Below are 19,177 nucleotides of genomic sequence, written 5' to 3' on the forward strand. Positions count from 1 at the left end.
GAAGGCTCTCCAGAGGATGTTTCCATAATGCTAGTGCATTTGTGGTACATTTAAATCTCCCCTCTGGGAGTCTATTAGGCTGTGCATTGTCATGCTGTGACAATGGTATGATGTTGTGTACTCTGGTGTAGCCAGCAAAATTCAGTGTCCTGTGACTGTGTGCTCCATAATAGGTTTTTGTGTGTGCCATGTTAAATACCAGTCTCTTGTCACTGTAGATGCAATGATTAAGCTAACTGTTAGCATGGAAATAAATAGGTGCCTTCCTAACTAGAAGGCTAAACACTTTGTAAGCTTGTGGAAGGTCTATCCAGGCCAGTTGTGTAACTGCTGTAATGACTCAAGGCTTGGAAAGGAAGCATTAGAAAAGATGCAGAGTCCTAATAGTTCCACATTCTGGGGGTGTTGCAAGGCCATCTAAGGTGGGACAGGTGAGTCAAGTCTGTTGAATGCAAAAAATGAGATCTCAGTTCAGAGAGGAAGTTGTAGCTTCCAGAGGCTGTCAGAAGTGTTCTTCTTGGTAGCTGTGGTCTGTCTCACAGCCACGATTCACAGCGCTGCAGGATAACCAGAGACAGTGGTGGTGCTGCTGCTGGTGGTGATAGATGTGCTGGAGGACTCCAGCTCAGAGGGAGAGAGAACAACAAGGAGAGGGCCAAAGAATGGGCTGAAACAGAAGAAGGCAATGTAACCAACACCAGCCTTCATAGTCTGTAAATATTTAAAGATAATTTGCTGTTAGCTTACAAAGACTTGGGTGGAGGGAGGGCTTGCACCTCAGAGGCAGCTGGTGTCTATTGTTGTACTGATGTGCTATGTTGTTATGGGGGTCAGTTTGTTTACTTTAGAGTAAAAAAAAAAAGTACTTTAAAAAGCTTAAGGAAGTGGACTGCTGTGCATGTAAATCAGTCATATTTCTGTAACTTAACAGTGTTATGGTGGATACAAGAAAACAAGTGCCTGAGACCAAGGCAATGTGTTTATAGGGAATGTCAGTTGATGACCTCTGTGCTCTATAAGCCACTTCTCCAGTCAGAGTGTGAGTAGCAGTTATGAAAATTGCACAGTTGGACTTTGGCCAGTCGTGACCTGACTATCTTCACAGATTTTCTGGTAGCTCTTCCAATGTCCCCGCCTCCCAGTGCTTACCTTCTTTTGCATATTGAAAGGTAGGACCTGTAGTGGCCAGTTGTTGACTAGCATGAAGAATACTGGAGGTATTATGGAAGCAAATTATTTGCATACAGTCATTTGAGTTATGCAGCAGCAGCTTGTAAAAGCTGCTGAAGCTGCAGCTTTTTGAGTAAAGAGTGTGTCGGGCATTCTTCATTCTCCTTCTGCAGCTGTGCTGCCTACTGCAGGTGTGTTGTGCTTTTACTGCACATCTAATACAGCTGTGTTTTGGTGTTGGTGAAAGCAGTTCTCAGTTACATTGGGACAGGGATTTAAAAAAAAAAAGGAAGGTATATTATAGACTACTAAGCTTTTTCTTCTAAAATTCTTCTCCTTGGTCTTTTTTAATAATTATTGTTAGCTGTAGTCATGCAGGTTTAACAGCTTACTGAACTGGTGGCCTTTATTAGTAGATTTTATTCAATATGCCGCTTTGTAGAAGTGGAGTAATTTAGCCTTTAATCAAAAGAAATAAACTAGAAACTCTTAAATGCATGCATCTTAAAGCCCATCTTTCTGTTTCAGGGCATGAACTTCATAGCTGGATACCTGATTCTTATTACAAAGAATGAAGAGGAGTCCTTCTGGTTGTTAGATGCTCTTATTGGAAGGATATTGCCTGGTATGCTAAAAATGTGTATAATGGTATTCATATACTGGAGCTTGGCTTTTATTTTATCTTTGCATTCTTCTCTAGTTTCAGAGGTTTTAGGTGTTAAAATAGACTTGCACAGACTGAAGTTTTTCTAGGGTCTTGGTAACAAAGGGCAGAGGCACAGCACACAGGCAAACTTGTCTGTTTTATAGTCAGATTTTAATCTTGATGCAGTGGTTTATGTGTATGTTAATTTGCTGTCTTGCTTCTCACTCTACTTAAACTTGTTAGGTAGGTGTCTTCCTGTATCAGTATGATGCTGGGGAGCAGGACTTACAAAGGTGTCTGGGGTTTGGCATTTCTGGTTGCAGGAATATGATAAGAGTGACAGATGAAGCAGTGATGACAGAGCAGAGTGCAGATGGGAGATGTGCACAGTTCTAGCACTGAAAGCAGGAATTCCCAGTGGCTTGGCAGGACAAGTGAGAGCTTTCTTCAGAGGTATTTGGCAGGATGTTGGTAGTTTCTGCTACGCACAGTAGTTTCTGCTGCATCTCCCGCTTCTGAGTGGGGGTATCTTGGGCGTACATCCTGATTTTGCAACAGAGCAAATAAATGTCTATTCCCTGTGTCTGTATGCAAAGTTCCTGTCAAAGCTCTGTTACAATCAATGGTGATATAGCCAGGCTGATCACTGGAGTCCAAAGGGAAATTCAGCACGCCTTAAGCTACAGCCAGTACCTACATTCGGTCAGTTCAGGAGTTCTGTAGGTTCCCTTCTCTGGATCTCTGGGTTTGCAGGAGGTGTTTCCACAATTAATTTTGCCCTATATATAAGCTGAATCTTGCTGCACCAGTGAAGTAGTTTAAAACCAGAAGCAGACATCAGGCACAGCTATGTTTTATACTTCTGTGAAATACACTTGGGAATATTCTTTCTTGGGATTTAATTATAGAGGGAGATTGGCTTCATTGTGAATTCCCATTAGCATTGCACAGGACTGACTACACCTACACCCATAATGTAAACTCTTACTCAAAATGGAAGACTTTTTTTTTTTTTTTTTTGTCTTCTAAAAGGAGCCTTTGAAATTCCCTGTTGCCCCAGTTCTCAGTTTTGCTTTTGAAGAGATCTTTATCCCAGATGGTTGGAGGCTGAATTCAATATTACAGTGTCAACTAAGTGCTGGTTAAGCACATCAAAGTTGCTACTTTCATTTCTACTTCTTCTTGTTCTTGTCTAATATTAAATGAAAAAAAAAGTATATAATTTTTGGTTCCTTATTGAACAGAAAGGAAAGACTTTGAGAAGGAAGGAGAAAGAGCTGAGAGAGTCTTTTCATGCTTTTGAATGGCTATACACTGAAAGTGCACCGTGTAGGAACTCGGGTCTTCCTTACATACAAGCAGGGTGGTTGGACTTCGTTTTCAGATTGAAAGAGGAGACACAGACAGGGAGTGATATAACTTGTATCAGTCTGCAAATATTTGAGATTTTGCAGCCTTGAAGTTTGGTTTCAAGCTATAAAAATAAAGAAATCGTCTGTCTGTTGCTTTTGTACAGCCTTGAGAGCTGTAAGCTGTGCAAACAGGTAGGAGACAGGGCTGTTGTCTGCCATGTGACATGCCACTGGCTGACATGGGTGGATGTCTTTCCATTGATGTCACTGTGTGAGGGATAAGGCCCTCAGTAAAAGGCAAGTTTCATTGCAACTTTTGCTCTTAAGCTTTCTGATAGTCTTTTATGTCTTTATTTGGGGTAAACGAGTAGATTCAGAATTTTTTTATTCATTGTTTTTGGTAGGGAACTTACTTTAGTTTGTCATAAAAGCTTTAGTTCTTGTATATCCTCCCTCTCTCACTCTGCTGATGTGTAAATGACAAGAGTTGCTCTTATTTTTCCCTCTTAGTTGTTGAATTTATCTTGTGACAGTAGCATTGGTGATGAGAAGAAATTCATAACATGAAGGGTAATTACTATGTATAAAGGAGATGTACATTTACTTAAGTAATAATTGTAGATATATATTTACTACCCTGCTTATACATATATTTTTACTACCCTGTAATGAGAGTCCTATTACAGACTTTGGCCTGGGTTCAGCACATCCAGTCAGGCATCCATTTGAGACACTGAAGTTAGAAACATGTGTGCTTACATTCCTTTGATAGTCAGTGGGGAAGGGGATACCTGATCAGAGCTGCTGACCTGAGTGTGCCCTACCACTCCACAGTCAGTATTAAGAGAGCTTGAGATGTTGCTTCCAGCATGAGTGGGAACCCAAGTACATAAATCTTTTATGTAGTAAAAAAACCTGTATTGAGGTAATTCAAGGCTTTATTGTCAGAAAACTTGTTGCTGATGTTCTTTTTTTCCAAAAAATTCTTTAAATATTTTCCCTTTTATTCCCACTACCTTCCTGTATTACGTTTGAATTGTACATTTATAAAATTCAGAGCCTGCCAGATAAAATAGTTGGCATAATTTCAGTGAGATTTTGTCTGTGTATGTGAGAGAACTGAGCAGACTGTATCCATAAAGAAACTTGCTTAGATAAGTAGTCACTACACTCTGTTAATAGTGCGTTTTAGCTGAAAGCCCTACAATTACTTGTTGGGGAAGGAGTGAAGCATTTTATATTCCTCACATCTTCAGAAGGAAAAATAATGATTGGTTTTTGTTGGATGCTAACTGTTTGATTAGCCATTTTTCCTTTTGTTGCTGATACTATTTTAGTGGGGTTATTTTACTTCACTTCACTCTGTGTGCATTGTAATCTACATGTTTTCCCCTTTCATGGCAACAGATATGCCTCCAGGCCATGTCCTCATTTTTGAGTATGTCCTGTTGCTGCCAGTTAAGTCTGTTTAGGACAGTTTAGAAATGCCTTCTTTGCCCTCAGCAGCGTCCCTGTGAATGCTTCCTTCCCCCTGCCCACAAGCATTTAATTACATTAACAATCACTCCAGTACCTTGATCCTGACAGCTTTTTTTTTTTTTGATCAGCAGATGAACCAAGCCAGCCACAGATCAATGTCATTGATTGAAAAATGTGTAGGACATGACAGATGGAAGTAGCAGCTTGCTGCTACTAGTGGCAGCTTTCTGGGGAAGTGACAGAGAAGGGCTCACAAATCTATAGCTCCCCTCCCTGCTTGTACTGGGTTTTAGGTCTGGGTGGAGGAATGTACCGTAGGATATGATGAAAGTATGACTGCCCCAACCACTGACAGAATGGGACTGTATCAGTAGAGGTTTTTCTTGCTGAATTGTTCGCTTACACTGAAATGGAGTTAGCACAGCTGGAACAGAGAGCCAGCAAAAACCAAAACTTGGCTTGTTGGGATGTGGAGTTGTGTGCATGCCATTCATCTGGCTGAACACAGCACTGCTGGGTACATCTGGGTGAGGCTAGAATGATCTTGCTTCTGCTGAAGGCATGCCTGTAGTCTACTGTCAGCAGCTCAACCAGGGATTTGAAGAGATTAGGAGCATATCTCATTTAAACACAGCAAGAGGGAAGAATATTATTTGTTTAACTGAAATTTTGGGTGTTACTGAAATCTTTTATTCCCATGTTCATTCAAAACAGATGGCTGAAGCAGACAGTATTGCCCACAAGAAGCAGTATAGATTCAATTCAAGCTCAGAGTAGATGTGTCTGCAATTTGTATTCAGCATAGCTCTAGTGTTTCTGTTCTGTTCATCACTGTGGTTCTTGTTGAGAATTTTTTTTGTTCTATTGGGGAAATATTGGGAAGGTTGCTTTAGAAAGCATCAGGTAGGTGGGAGCTTTCAACTGGGGTACTTTGGTATGTAATGTAAGGAGCATATTTGTCATACTTTACATATTTGTGATTAAATGGTGAATTTGAGAGAAGAAAAACTTGACAATTTGGACTGACTAAAGCGTGACAGTTATGCTTATACGTACCAGAACAATTCTTCCCCCACCCCTTCAGTGGTTCTCAGTCTGAAAGCAGCAGTGATTATCAAGCTATACTCTAATTAGTCTACTATGTTATTATACTGGAGTTGTTTACTCTTAATGAAAAACACACATATATATATGCATGCTATGAGGAATGGAATAAACTCCTCACTTTGGCTTTGCACCTCTGCTGTTTTAATTCCACAGTTAAACCAGCACAATCCCTTTAACATGGAGACAGGTCTGTCAAAATTATAGGTTCAATACCACATGTGCAAATTAGTGCTTTCACAACTACAGCCATTAGGTAAAACAACAACAAAAAATAACATCCCTCCAACGTGGCTATTCCAATAAAATATACAGCACAGACTAAATAAGCCCTGTGCTGCATGCTAAGGCTTAGCTACTAATCGTTTTTCACTGTTCAAAGAAAGGGTTTCTCTTCCCCCAAATCCACACTTCTGTTTCCACCACTCTATCTACCTTCCTCCTTTGTACACAGCCAGGGAATGCTACCTTTGAGCAGTCCTAACTGAACTAAGGTTTCATTTGAAACATTTATTTTGCTGTTGGCTTTTGAAAAAGATGAAACTTTGGTTTACTGGGGAGACAGGTAAATACCACTGCCTGCACAGACAGCCAAAGGCTGCAGTCCCATCCAGAGTAGCACCAGAAGGCCTACTGAAGATACTTCAAGTTCAACATAAGGAAATTGTATTAACTTAAGACTTGCTTGCCAGAAGGAGAGAGGCATGCTTGACTTTTTTGGGTGAAGTAAGTCTTTTAGGTCCTGCTTCTAGTGTAAATACAGCTGTATCAAGGAACACTTCTTCAGCATTTTTAAACACCGTGGGTCCTTTTACTGTACTGCTGAAGTTTTCCATGGTTCTTTGCAAAAGTAAGGCTGACAACATGTATATTCTTGTCATATACAGGAAACTTCTGGTTTAGACAAAAAGGTAAAATTTTTACTCAGCTACCTAAAGCACATCTAGTAAATACTGAGATTGTTCTTTTATTGATGAGGCTTGTGATTCGGATGGGGCATATGATACATACAGGAAATAAATGATTGTAAAATGTATAAATATATCTGTCATTTTAAAGAAGAAAAACATCAGTTACTCATTTCCTGCTTGCTCAGGAAAATCTCCTAGCAGTTCAGATTTGTAAGTAGTAAGCATTTCAGGCTTATCATGGTTTCTAAATACAGGCACATGATTCCTGAGTACATACAACTGACCTCTAATATTCAAAGACTAATGTTTTCATCATGGCTGTTGGTTGAGAGTAAAATGTGTTTGAGTCCCATCTTCCAAAACTCCTAATTATTCAGTCTACCAGCCAAACCACATCTCTCCTAGTGGTAGATGTGATGTACTCCAGAGATGCATGCTGCTATGGTTTCACATGGGATCGCTGAGCAACTTTCTAAGGATGAGCTCTAAAAACTGTCAGCTCATGGCACTGTAGGTGGGTGCTGCCAGAGGACAAATGTAAGCAAACAGCCCAAAACTGATCAATCTGCTGAAATTTTCTGGGTGGTTGGTGCTTTAAAAAAGCTCTGTTGTCAAAAACTACTTGACAAACATGGGGTCACTCATGTTACACATAGCCTTGCAAGGAGCCTTCCACACCAAAGGTACATGCCTATGGTGTTGTCTTCTCTGTTGAAAGGGCACACAGCCTGGTTCTTCTTCACAGGCTCCAAGTTCAGTTCAGTTCTGGTCTAGCAGTGTCTGTTACCTTCACATCTGAAAAACTGCTTCATGTGGAACAAAGTTCCATTCTCCTTTGGAGAAGCAGGTCATTTAAGATGCAGCTGCCTAGCCAGTTCTGCATTCAGAGGTATTAAAATAAATTCAGCCACAAGAACTAAATAGATACATGCTTAACTGCGATTAAAAGCAAGCAATCTATACAGAAATATTGTAAAGTACTACAACATTCTGCATTTCTCAAGTGGCCCTTCCCATCAAAGCTGGAAGTCTGTATGATGGGACTTCAAAGAATGTTATAAACATTAATCACTTGAAAGAGAAGGATATACAAGAGTTTGATACATAACTATGTTATTATTCAGTTCAAATATTCATGTCTCTGACTATGCCTAATCTGACTATGCCTAATCTCTTTTGCAACAGTACCTGCAAATCTATGGCTAATGTAATTGAGAACCAGAGAGCTCCAGCCAGAAAATGGGTTACATATCTATTATCTCAACATGCAGGCATTTGTTCTAACCAGCAGTTGCCAAGCTACCCACTTGCACTGCACCTTATGTCCTTGCACATACTGCCATTTAGTTCAGTGCAGTCTATTACTTGTATTTCATCATTCAAAGTTCTGTTCTTATATTTAATTATTGATAGACAACCATGCAGTGCATATGGGTAAAAAAAAAACAAAACCAAACAACAAACTAAAGGCTAAAAACTATCAGGCTAAAGGAAGGTTGTTATGGTGATCCTGAAGAATGTTTATAAGCTCTACATGATGCATGAGTTTTATTAATAATGTTGGAGAAAAAGGTGGTATTTGCTGACAATCCCAAACTAAGATACTGCGCCACATCAATACACAAGGCATAACAGAGTAGCATAGTGAAAAGATTGGAGTAGGAGAGATATGATGATATTTAGAATAACAAGGATAAATATGAAAATATATATTTCAACAGCAAGAAGCATGATACAATTGCTGACAAATGTATAATAGGGTCTCAGTGCAGATCCTAACATACAGTTTTGTATTTTACCTTGTAAATCCCCATAAGATGTATTCATGTGCTTGAAGTAATCCCTGTGTTAAACACCAAGACTTATAAAACTGGAAATGTAACTAGATTTACTGTATGAGAAGCCAGCTGAGGAAACAGTAGCAGACTTATTTGGCTAGAGCTCATCTTTGTGAAGGGTCTTGGTTTGAAAGAGAGACCCTACCACCACTCCTAGTAGTGTATTCAAACTATAAATCACTCTTATTAAAAATGTTTGTTATACTTTTTATTGGAATTTGCATTGTCCTAACTTGTAGCTATTGCTCTAAGACTTTTTCTTAGTATATTGAAAAGCCTGTAATGCCTGGGCTCTTCTCTATGAAGTGGTCAAGTTTGCTTTTCATTTTCCTTGTATAAATTCTACAAATAGAAAAACTGAGCTCTGTAAGGACTTTCTCTAAGTAGTGTCTTTCATGTACTTTCCAGTTCTTCAACTTCCTGCCTTAAATGTGAATATCAAAGCTGGATATGGTTTTCTAACCTCAGTTTTGCTAATGTCATACACAGAGATGACATGCTCTCTCTCCTTCAGTAGTGAATACAGCCAAGGATTACTTTGGCTTTTCCTGAGCTGAGATGTGCTTACTCTGTGTCTGGCTTGGGAGTAAAGGAAATTATATGAAGAAAATAATGTGCAGTGCATAGTGGTAACTTTTGTCTAGTTAGATGTACGAGAAGTGACTGTTTAGTTCCAGAGATGCTAGGGAAATACAACCTTGGTTGTTTCATGTGGTTTACGTTCTGAAGACTTGAATGCTTTACTAAGCTCTCAATTTATGGCTAGTGGAGAATTGTAATTTGTTCCTCGCATAGTTTTAAAACCTGTTCCTTCAAGATTAAAATTAATTATCTTATTAACTACTTCAGGCTTGAAGTAAGAGGGCTGTGGCTTTCATTCTTCTTCTCTTCAGACTGAAGGGTTTGATTGGTTTCCCTCTCAAACATCAGGCTAGAACTGTGTCTGACCAGCTTTCTGTTCTAAGCCTTCTGCTTCTATCCCAGTCTTCTAAGTAATGTACTTGGTAGTTCCCATGGTGTGACTGTAGCGTTCTTGTAAAGCCCTGAAGAAAATGTAATGCTGGGTGACTCTTGTATGTGAGAGAACATAAATGCTGTGTTTTGTGCTGAGGTGTTAATAATCTTATAAGGGCAGTGAACTGATAAAATAGCTTTTGTTTCTAATTCTGTAGAGGAATTAAAAAAGCCACAGATCCGGGAATCCATATTCAGCTGAAGTCATCAGTCATTAAGATGCATTGTACAATTGTAAACTCATTTAAAAAGAAATGTTTGTTTCCTTTACAGGCACGATAAGCAGTTGTGGTAATCTTCAATGCTTGTTTACGAATTTCCTCTGTATTTGAGGAAACTGGTGTTAAAAGTCTGTCAAAGCATTTTGGGAACATGTGCCTTGGCTTATGGAACCATCTTCAGTCCAGCATGCACGTCTTTAGACTGGTACAATTCATGGAGCGCAATGACTGGAGTCAGGGCAGGACATTTGGAAACAGCAGAGTGGTGAATATCTTTGTCCGCTGGTGTTCATCAGCTCACTGATACTAAGAGTAAACCAGTATTTACAAAAAGAGCAATTCCAGTGGTAATGGATATGAAGAGCAGGGAGGGGGAAGAGTTAGCCAACAGCATTTTGCTCAGACTTGTATCTAATCAATATGAGAGCACACTGGTAGTTATAACTTTAATCTAGACTAGTTTTTAATGCTGTAAATGTCTCTACTGAGCAGCACATAACAGAGAGGTAGTATTTTTAAAAACGTAATTAAAAACACTAGACAGTTTCATTCTCCATAACTAGAATGTCTGAAAGTTGCATTTGTGTTTTCTAGCATGCATCTGAACTTCAGTTTATTTCTCTGAGAGGTTACACATGGAGTCTTTTTGTTTCTTTATATTTCATCTCTGCCTTCTGTAATGTCTGGAAGTATATAATCTTTGCCTTTCTTCTCATTGTCTTCAAAATTAACAACCATCCTTCAATTTCCAAATGGTAGCTACTGCATCTGCTCAGACTCCGACTGTGCTGTGTGAAATGCAAATAGGAAACCAAATGGTTTGATCAGCTCCACAGGATCCATTTCCAGGTTTGGGATCAGAAGCAAAAAATGAATACAAGCAGATGGGATTATGTAGAAACAATGAAACCTTTTTGTGCTAGCTGAAAAGCTGTTAATAGTAAATAATTTCTCAAAATATGATTATGCTAAATTTTTTTGTGATCTTGGTATCACAACCAATAAGCATCCATAAAATGCTTTGTGTTCTCTATTTATTTTTTTTCTTAAGGTAGTTCTGCCATCCTAAATAAATTTTTCTTGCTTATGTTTTTTTAAAGCTGATGTTCAGTTTTGACTGATATGGCTATTGCTGGTTCTGGTGGGAGGTCAATACCTCAGGATAGAAGTTCTGATTCAGTTTGGTTCAGTGAAGGAAAAAAAATGTGGCTTGAGCCTGTTTTGGGTTTGCTGTTTGGATATTTTTTTACTGTTTCCTAGAAGGAGGATTAGGAAATTGTTTTAAAAATGTCATAGTTTAGAGTTTACTTTGACATTTAACCACCTATCTGTAGGATATTGCTTTGATCAGGGCATCTGCAGGGGGTCACTTTTGTCTGATAGTGCAAAAAGAATTGGCAGTATGCTTGCTTTCCCTCCTTTTCCTGTTGTAACTTTGTTGGACATAGGTTGTCCAACTTTTTATGCGAGACTAGATGCAGATTCTTAGAAAGCCTATTGCACCTTTTTGGATTATCCTGTGGTGGTAGAAATAAAATAGCAGAACATTTCCCAACCTTCTTGGACAGGGCAGGCTTAGAGTCACCAACAGCGGAATGAGTGAGTCTGTAAAACTATTTAGGAAGAAAAATTATTTAGCTGCTCTGAAGGTGAGAAAGAACTGCTATCATCATCTAGCTTGACCTCTTGTAACTGAAATGATGAAAATCATTCCATGTCTATTGCACGAAGTTTGTAAACTCAACTATGACAACATACCCTTTTTTGGAAAGGAAAGCTTTGTGCTGCCAAGGCTGTTTAATATAACTGCTGTGTAGCATGGGGCTCAGTAACATGCAAACAGGTAAGTTTTACAGTGAAGGATTACTGGAAAGGAATTTTTTCCCCAAAGGCATGGGGTGGAATCTTTCTGGTTTGACCTGAATTATAGAACTGAGGGCTCTTCACGAGGTTGGCCAGTTCTGTTCATGGCATCCTCTGCTTTTGCCTGCCAGCATTGAGGCTCTGTTTGTCTCTTCTGGATTTCACTGAAGCCCAGTAGCAAATGGTTACATGCATCTACAGTAAGGAGACATTTTAAATGTTACATGTTGGTAGAAAACTGAACCACTTTTGCTTGTTTGGGGGAGGAGAGAGAACATTAATTCCTTTCTCCCTCCCACCCCCCCATGGCTCTCATGGACATTATAAACATATTCTTGTGAATAAAATACATCCCATATAACTGTGAGAAGTTAAACCAGTTAATTTATAATTTTTAGGTTTGCTTAAATAAATTAGATTACTAAAGTGAATCATGCTTGGTTTGGATTATATAGGCTCTTGAAATAATAGTTAGAAATGCTGGAAGGTAAGCAGCAGATCTGAGATCTTGTCTGAGGTATTTCTGTAACACTAAGAATTCATCTCATGTTGGTTCCAGTAGGAGTATTTACATTTAACCTGACATATGCACAACAGACTTGAAGGATTCTCTTTTTAGCTCTTACAGCTCTGACTTGTAAAGGTAATTTAAGGCTATACGAGTACTGCTTCTTAAACTTTTATTTTTGGAACCTCTTAATCTATTTGTAACAGAGAACAAGGTCGTACAGTCCCTACAAGCTTTATCCTTATTTCCTGCAAATCTCATTACTGCTCTGGAGCACAAGCAGACAGTTATGTCTTAGACCTGGACATCGTGGTAGGATTCAGAGGTGTGCTAATTATGCAACAGGGAGACAGTGAAATGTAGTTTAAGGAATATCTCTTTGCCAGATGCTGAGCTAGAACAGATTTCAAGCGCAGTGACAGCATGCCACAGTGTTAACAAAAAGCCCTTTGAACAAGTAAAAAGTCCCTTCATCTGTTCACCTGTATTGTACAGTAGCAATAAAATATCTGGTAGTTACCAAAGCTGGCTTTTCCTTCTTTTGCTGCTTGACTACGAGAAAAGAAGTTGATGATCCCAGCAGAGCCATGGGGCTGCGCTGCTGTTTGGGGACAGGGCTTTGATAAGGAAGGATCTCTCAGCAGGGCAAATTTCATGTGGGGTGCTGCCTGCATTACTCTTTGCTACACTCTTGGGTGCTGCTAAATTTAGGAAGGCATTCAAAATCCATAGGCAGGCACCAGGAGCAATAGACTTGGTGAAGTGGGTGCGTGTGGGCAGGCAACAGACAAAGGAAAGCTGAGAGGAAAGTAAGAAAAGGCTAGGACCAATTTACAGAAGAGCTTGGAAACATGAAATTTTCGTATCAGGAAATGTAATTTAACTTAGATACTTTCTGAAATTTAATAATAATAATTTAATAATAATATAATTATTTATGAAATAGTATTTCATTTTTTGCCCTATAGAAGAAAATGCAATGAAAGGTAATGCAGTGCTTGGTCACCTAAATGTTAACATTATCACTTTCATTTGACAACTTGAGGAATAAAAGGAAGCAATCTGGCTACGTGTGTTTTCAAGGGGATGATCTGTTGTCAGAGGACATTCCTATAAACCAATATAGATCAATAGATACATAATATAATTAGCTTATATTTGATTATTTAATTTTTTTTTGCTTAGTAAGTGGCAGATTTGGCATAGTTGCTGACTGGAGTCTGTTTCTGGATCATCAACTGCTCAGTATTCTGCCAGATTACTGAGCAGGTAAAGTAAGTGCTATGCTAATTAAATGTGGATCATGCAAATCTATACATTTCAAATAATTTGGAAGATAAGATATAAAGCTAGAGTATTTTGGTGGTAGGTAAGTAAAAATAATTTGCTGCACAGTATCTTGTGAAAAATGGCTTTATGGAGTGGAGAGGGTTAGGCTTGTGTAGACTTGTTTATAAACAAGGATATCTTGACTTTAGGGGAAGATTCTGGGCAGAGCAGCCAATCATAAAAGATTAAGAAACAAGGGCACACGGTGAAACATTTGCAGGAAGGGAGCGCCGCAGGATTTTTGCTGAGGGGACGTTTCCAGAAGGCCTAGGGACTTGGCATCCCTAGCAAGTAAGAACAGAAGAGCCATGTAGGTTAAATGTTACCAAGCACTTAGGCACTGAACCAAGTTACAAAATCATTTCACTAGTGAGACCAGACATGGACCATGAAAGGTGGCTTAAGCAGGATGATAGAATCCTAGGATGGTTTGTGTTGAAAGGGACCTTAAAGCTCATTTAGTTCCAACCCCCCTGCCATGGGCAGGGACACCTTCCACTAGACCAGGGTGCTCAAAGCCCTGTCCAACCTGGCCTTGAACACTGCCAGGGATGACTTGCCTTTGTAGTTCTGGCAATCCCTGTGCAGCCCTTATGACTTGGTGTGTGCCCCTTGGGCAGCATGCAGGTGTGGGTGCTGCTGGCTGTGCTCTGGAATGGCTCTTCCAAAAGGTCTGGCTCCCCACCGGGGTAATGCTGTCCTCAGAAAATTGATGTTAGATCCTTAAGGTCAGGTCTGTGCTACCCCCTGGGCCACTGCAGTGCTGTTATGTGCCTTGTAAATCATCTGTGGACAAGTTGTGCACAAATACAGATCCTGAAGAAATGTTTCTAAAGGATTGGGAATGCAGCTGTTCCAATTTGAGGAGCTAATTTTATATACGTACATTTCTGTATAAAAGTAAAATTATATTAAATTATAATTACATATTAATCTCATGTAGTAATTGTAATTAATACCCACGGTAACTGTAATTAATATGTAATAATTACACGTAAGAATGTCTTGGATGCAAATTTTTTTAATGTGACTCCTTTCTGTTGTGAACTGGCAGTGAATATCCTGGGAAAAACCCTGCTCCTCAGTCACTGGCATTTGCATAAAATCATTAATCACTCCTCCCGCTTGCTTTGCAGCAGCACTGGGCTGAACATTGCAGTGCTGTGCAGCGGGGCACGTGGAGCCCCTCCTGCTCCGTGAGGGACAGCAGGAGGCAGCCCCAGATAGATGAATAGTTCCTTTTTCTTTCCTGTCCAGCAGTACAATCTAACAAACTGGAGTGAAATTCTTATTTATGCCAAGGCTTCCCGGCTGCTTCAGTAATTCAAAGAGTGACGTATCCAAGTTGCCTGGCTGTTAACTTTTTACTTGCCAGCTCTCAGAAAGCTGACTGGGGTGTCCGGTTACATCCTCACTGAAATCCTGACATTTACTTTGCTATACAAATTAAAAATAGCAGCTGCTGTTGATTTAAGTGTATCAGATGATTGCAGCAGAGCAGAAAGCGTGTGGGCTGCTGTCCTTCCTCCTGAGGACACTCGGCGGTGCTAACTTTAAGTATTCGTATGTCTTAGGAGCACAAAAAAGAGAAGAAAATGGTTTGTGGGTGTACAAAAGGAAGAGGAAGAGTAGGAAAGGGAAGAAGGCTTGGTCTGTTATTTGAAATGTGATTAGGTTTTCACTTATATTAAACTAGGTATTTAAAAAAGGGTTACTCGGACAGTTAATGTTACTTTACCTATATTCTAGTTCACAAATGAGCAGCACGTTAACACAAAATACATAGAGAGAGAGAAGCTTGTGTTGACTTTGAGGTCATGGTGTGACTGATTTGGTTTTAGTACACTTTTTCGTGGGATTACTTGTGCTTTAGCTGTCAGAGCTTTCCCTCCAAGCAATTGAAAGGCAAATGGTTGAAGGAATGTATACGGTGGCAGTGACCCTTATGTCTGTAGAGGAGTTTTACCTGTCATTCTTCAATGGAAACAAAGAAAATAAGGATCAGAGACAAAAAGATGGATTTCTAAAGGCTGAATGCAATGCTCCTTGGTATTATAAAAACTGTAAATGTTCTGCAGTTTGGACAGAACAAATGTAGAACGAATAGCTCCTGGGGCAGGCAGTCTGGTCAAGGAAACCACTGTCCCAGGAAAGAGTGGAATATTAAACTGCTCTTGTGATTTCATTAGAGAAATTAATGAGGTTATAAATGTACTCTATAATTTGAGCTTCCTCTTGAATTTATTTGTGGCACTGGGAGGTTTTATTACAGTTGTTTCAGACAAATGGACTTTGCTCTTTCTGATTCCTTCACCTTTATGTGAACCATTGGTCACAGTATAGTATGGGTCTGGAGACCTTGGCAGAAAGCAGCTAAGTTAGAGAAACCTGAATTGCAGCTTTCCAGAATTGGTGAAGGAAAGAAACACACTGAAAGTGCTTGTGGTACCAGTTATTTCTTCCAGTAAATAATGTTAATTATATGAGTCTTCTCAGCAAAACATCAAGGACTGCTTCCCAAGGCTGGAGTCATCAAGTCCAGCTTAAGTGTTTCTGTCAACACCTAAACCCCAGATACAAATTTCTTAAACATCTGTGCAATTTTTGTCCCTAGCTGGGCCATCTGAACTCTTGTAAACTACAAGAATCTTTTTCTTCCCTTAAGAATACCCAGACCTATGTGTTTATAGAACCAAAGTGCTCGTTATTCAGCCTGCACCTCTGTAATGAAAACTCTCACCTGTCAAGAAGGCTGTGGGTTAACAGTTGTAGCGTGCTCCATTGTTCTTTGGGATTTAACAGCTTAGCACAATAACCATCAGTGTGGGAGATGTAGGTCTAATTTCAAAAATTAAGTAAAAGAGATGTTGCCTGAGGGTCCTATCATTCACATCCTCTTGGAATTATTTTGTGAAAAGTGTGATTTCCTTGCTCAGAGGAAAGAAAGACAAACTCTTAAGGGCTAGGTCATACCCCAGGAGAAGTGGTGTCTGGTCTTCAGCACCCCTGCACAGCTGACACTCTCAGAAATTGGCATTTCCAGTTTGTGACTGGACCCAGTCTAAAGGCTACAGGTTGTTTTGTGGTTTTGTTTCTTGTCTGGGTATTGTGTGAACAGAGAGGTGTGTAGCCCCCCCCCCCGGAAAGGTGGTGGTAGTTAACTGAACTGATTAAATATTAACAATACTTTAGTAATTTAAGCTAGCAGTTAAAAACTACCTATATTATTCTTCCTGGGGAAGGAAGAATGAATTGCCAAAAAACATTAGAGATCTAAAGAAGATTCTTTGGTACACTTGAATGAAGTGTTTGTGTAGAGAGATCAGCCTTGACTGAAGAAGTGCTGTCTGTCCACAATGCAGACATCTTTGTTGCATGGTTTAATGTACTTCAGCTTGGGATCATCAGCTCAACATACTTTCATATACTGAGCTGCACAGGACATTCATTCTCTTCAGTTTTGTGGCAAGATCATGTCTAAACATTGCTGAATTTTGGTTTCTTCTCTCCAAGATTATTACAGTCCTGTGATGTTGGGCCTGAAAACTGATCAGGAAGTCCTTGGAGAACTTGTGAAAATGAAAGTTCCAGCTGTGGCAGAGCTGATGGAAAGACATGGAGTCATGTGGACCTTAGTGGTGTCACGCTGGTTTATATGCTTGTTCATTGACATTCTTCCAGTAGAGGTAATTCTGTTATTCTTGTGTAACTCTTTATTAAGAAGTTATCTTAATATACACTCATAATTGTTACTTCATTTGAAAATTGGCTACTGGAAATCAAGAAGCTGTAATCTGAAATTCTCTCCTTTCCTGCAGACTGTGCTCCGAATATGGGATTGTTTGTTCTATGAAGGATCTAAGATCATCTTCCGTGTGGCCTTAACATTAATTAAGCAACATCAAGCTTTTATTTTGGAAGCCACGAATTTCCCCGACATCTGTGATAAATTTAAGCAGATCACCAAAGGAACATTTGTAACAGAGTGTCACAGCTTCATGCAGGTATAATTCTTTGCTATCTTTAGTTGTTACAAATAAAAACCAAAACTGACTTAGAAATGTCTTAGTCAAATGATGGATATGGTTAGGAGAAATGTACCTGTGGGAACTGACAAAAGGATAAAAAAAGTTTTGACTTAAAAGAAATTTTTAGAAAGGTTTGAGTTTCTTAAAAAGATTATTCAAATCCATGTATAGAATCCATTCACATTCTTGGTATTCACATTCTTACCTTACTAGGTAAGGCAGGAAGTCTGATGAGAAAATAACTTCAGTGCATTTTTCAGTGAACTATGATTTCTGTGCATTTTTCAGATGAATTGTAACAGAGTATTGTAGAATAGACACAAAAGTGAATTTTAAAGTTGCCTTATTAAATCTTAATAGTGCTAGAATATTAAGCATTCTGTTAAGAAAAAGGTAGCACCAAATTCTTATTTCCAGACAAAACCAGGAAGTTGAGGACTGAAGCCTCATGACAATCTGTAAATTATTAATAGCTGGGATACCAAATCTGTATTTAACATTAGATTCAGAGTTTAACTTAGAAGAACAAATTGTAAAAGATGGCAGCTGCAAAAAAATAACAGGAGCACATCTGTCATAAATCACATGGCCAACTCCACTACCATTGTTTGCCAAGTACAAAGATAGGTTGAGAAAGTTGGGGCTGTTCAGCCTGGAGAAGAGGCGGCTGTGTGGAGACCTCATAGCAGCCTTCCAGTATCTGAAGGGGTCTATAACGATGCTGGGGAGGGACTCTTCATTAGGGACTGTAGTGATACAGGACAAGGGGTAACGGGTTCAAACTTAAACAGGGGAAGATTATATTGGATATAAGGAGGAAGTTCTTTACTGTAAGGGTGGTGAGACACTGGAATGGGTTTCCCAAGGAAGTTGTGAATGCTTGGTGATGTTCAAGGCCAGGTTGGACAGAGCCTTGAGTGACATGGGTTTAGTGTGAGGTGGTCCTGCCCATGGCAGGGGGGTTGGAACTAGATGATCTTAAGGTCCTTTCCAACCTTAACTATTCTATGATCTATGATAAGTGTGCCCAAAACTTGAGCCCAGTAGGTGACTTTTACCCCCAAGAGTTTCATGCTCATGTCAGAGCTCTGTGCATAGGTCTGTCATAGGAGGATGTCATTCAGTTTCATCTTTGCTGATACAGAAGAAAAATAAGCTTAACTTACTGGTGTTTGTGAGTCTTTGAATCAAAGGCACAAAAGACAAATCACAGGTACAGCTTTAATTTAGAATGGAGATGTTTGAGGGGTTTTCACATTCCAGAAAAGGTTTAGAATAAGATTTTTTTTATTACGTTAACTTCCATGAGAATACCAGTTCAGAGGCTGATACAAACACTTAAAAGTTGGATCAGGTTCATTCCAACTGGCTATTTGATGACTTGTCCTTTAAGGACTGGTCCCATCCCACGTGTCATCACTCCTCCCCCTTAATTAAATTACATTCTACAGCCGCTATTTTTAGAAATTCAACTGCTTTTTTCATTTATTTTTTTTTTTACCCTGAATAAATCAGTTTATTTTAATTGTGTTGATTTCTGTACCAAGGGGGCTTTTAGGGCAATTAAATAAAGAAGTTAGGTTAGGTTCTTAGGTAACTTTGAAACACATACTTTTGGGTTTGGATTTGTTTGCTTGGGTTTGGATTTTTTTCTTCAGCAGTACAGATACTAGTACCAGTTGAGACAATGACAGTTGAGTATTTTATGCTTCTC

General features: G+C 39.3%; 1 protein-coding gene across 1 annotated transcript in view; it reads left to right on the forward strand.

The window, feature by feature from the left end:
• The window catches only part of GRTP1 (growth hormone regulated TBC protein 1), a gene marked incomplete at its 5' end in the record, with an annotated part of 39,592 nt that overhangs the window by 17,571 nt on the left and 2,844 nt on the right, over window positions 1-19,177 (forward strand). Inside the window, 3 exons of the mRNA XM_080612346.1 lie at window positions 1,699-1,795; window positions 16,949-17,121; window positions 17,254-17,439. Of these exons, the coding sequence (XP_080468472.1) occupies window positions 1,699-1,795; window positions 16,949-17,121; window positions 17,254-17,439 (456 nt within the window). The remainder of the gene's footprint in view (window positions 1-1,698; window positions 1,796-16,948; window positions 17,122-17,253; window positions 17,440-19,177) is intronic.

The sequence above is a fragment of the Psittacula echo genome, assembly GCF_963264785.1.
Source record: "Psittacula echo genome assembly, chromosome: 3".
In the NCBI taxonomy this organism is placed as follows: domain Eukaryota; kingdom Metazoa; phylum Chordata; class Aves; order Psittaciformes; family Psittacidae; genus Psittacula; species Psittacula echo.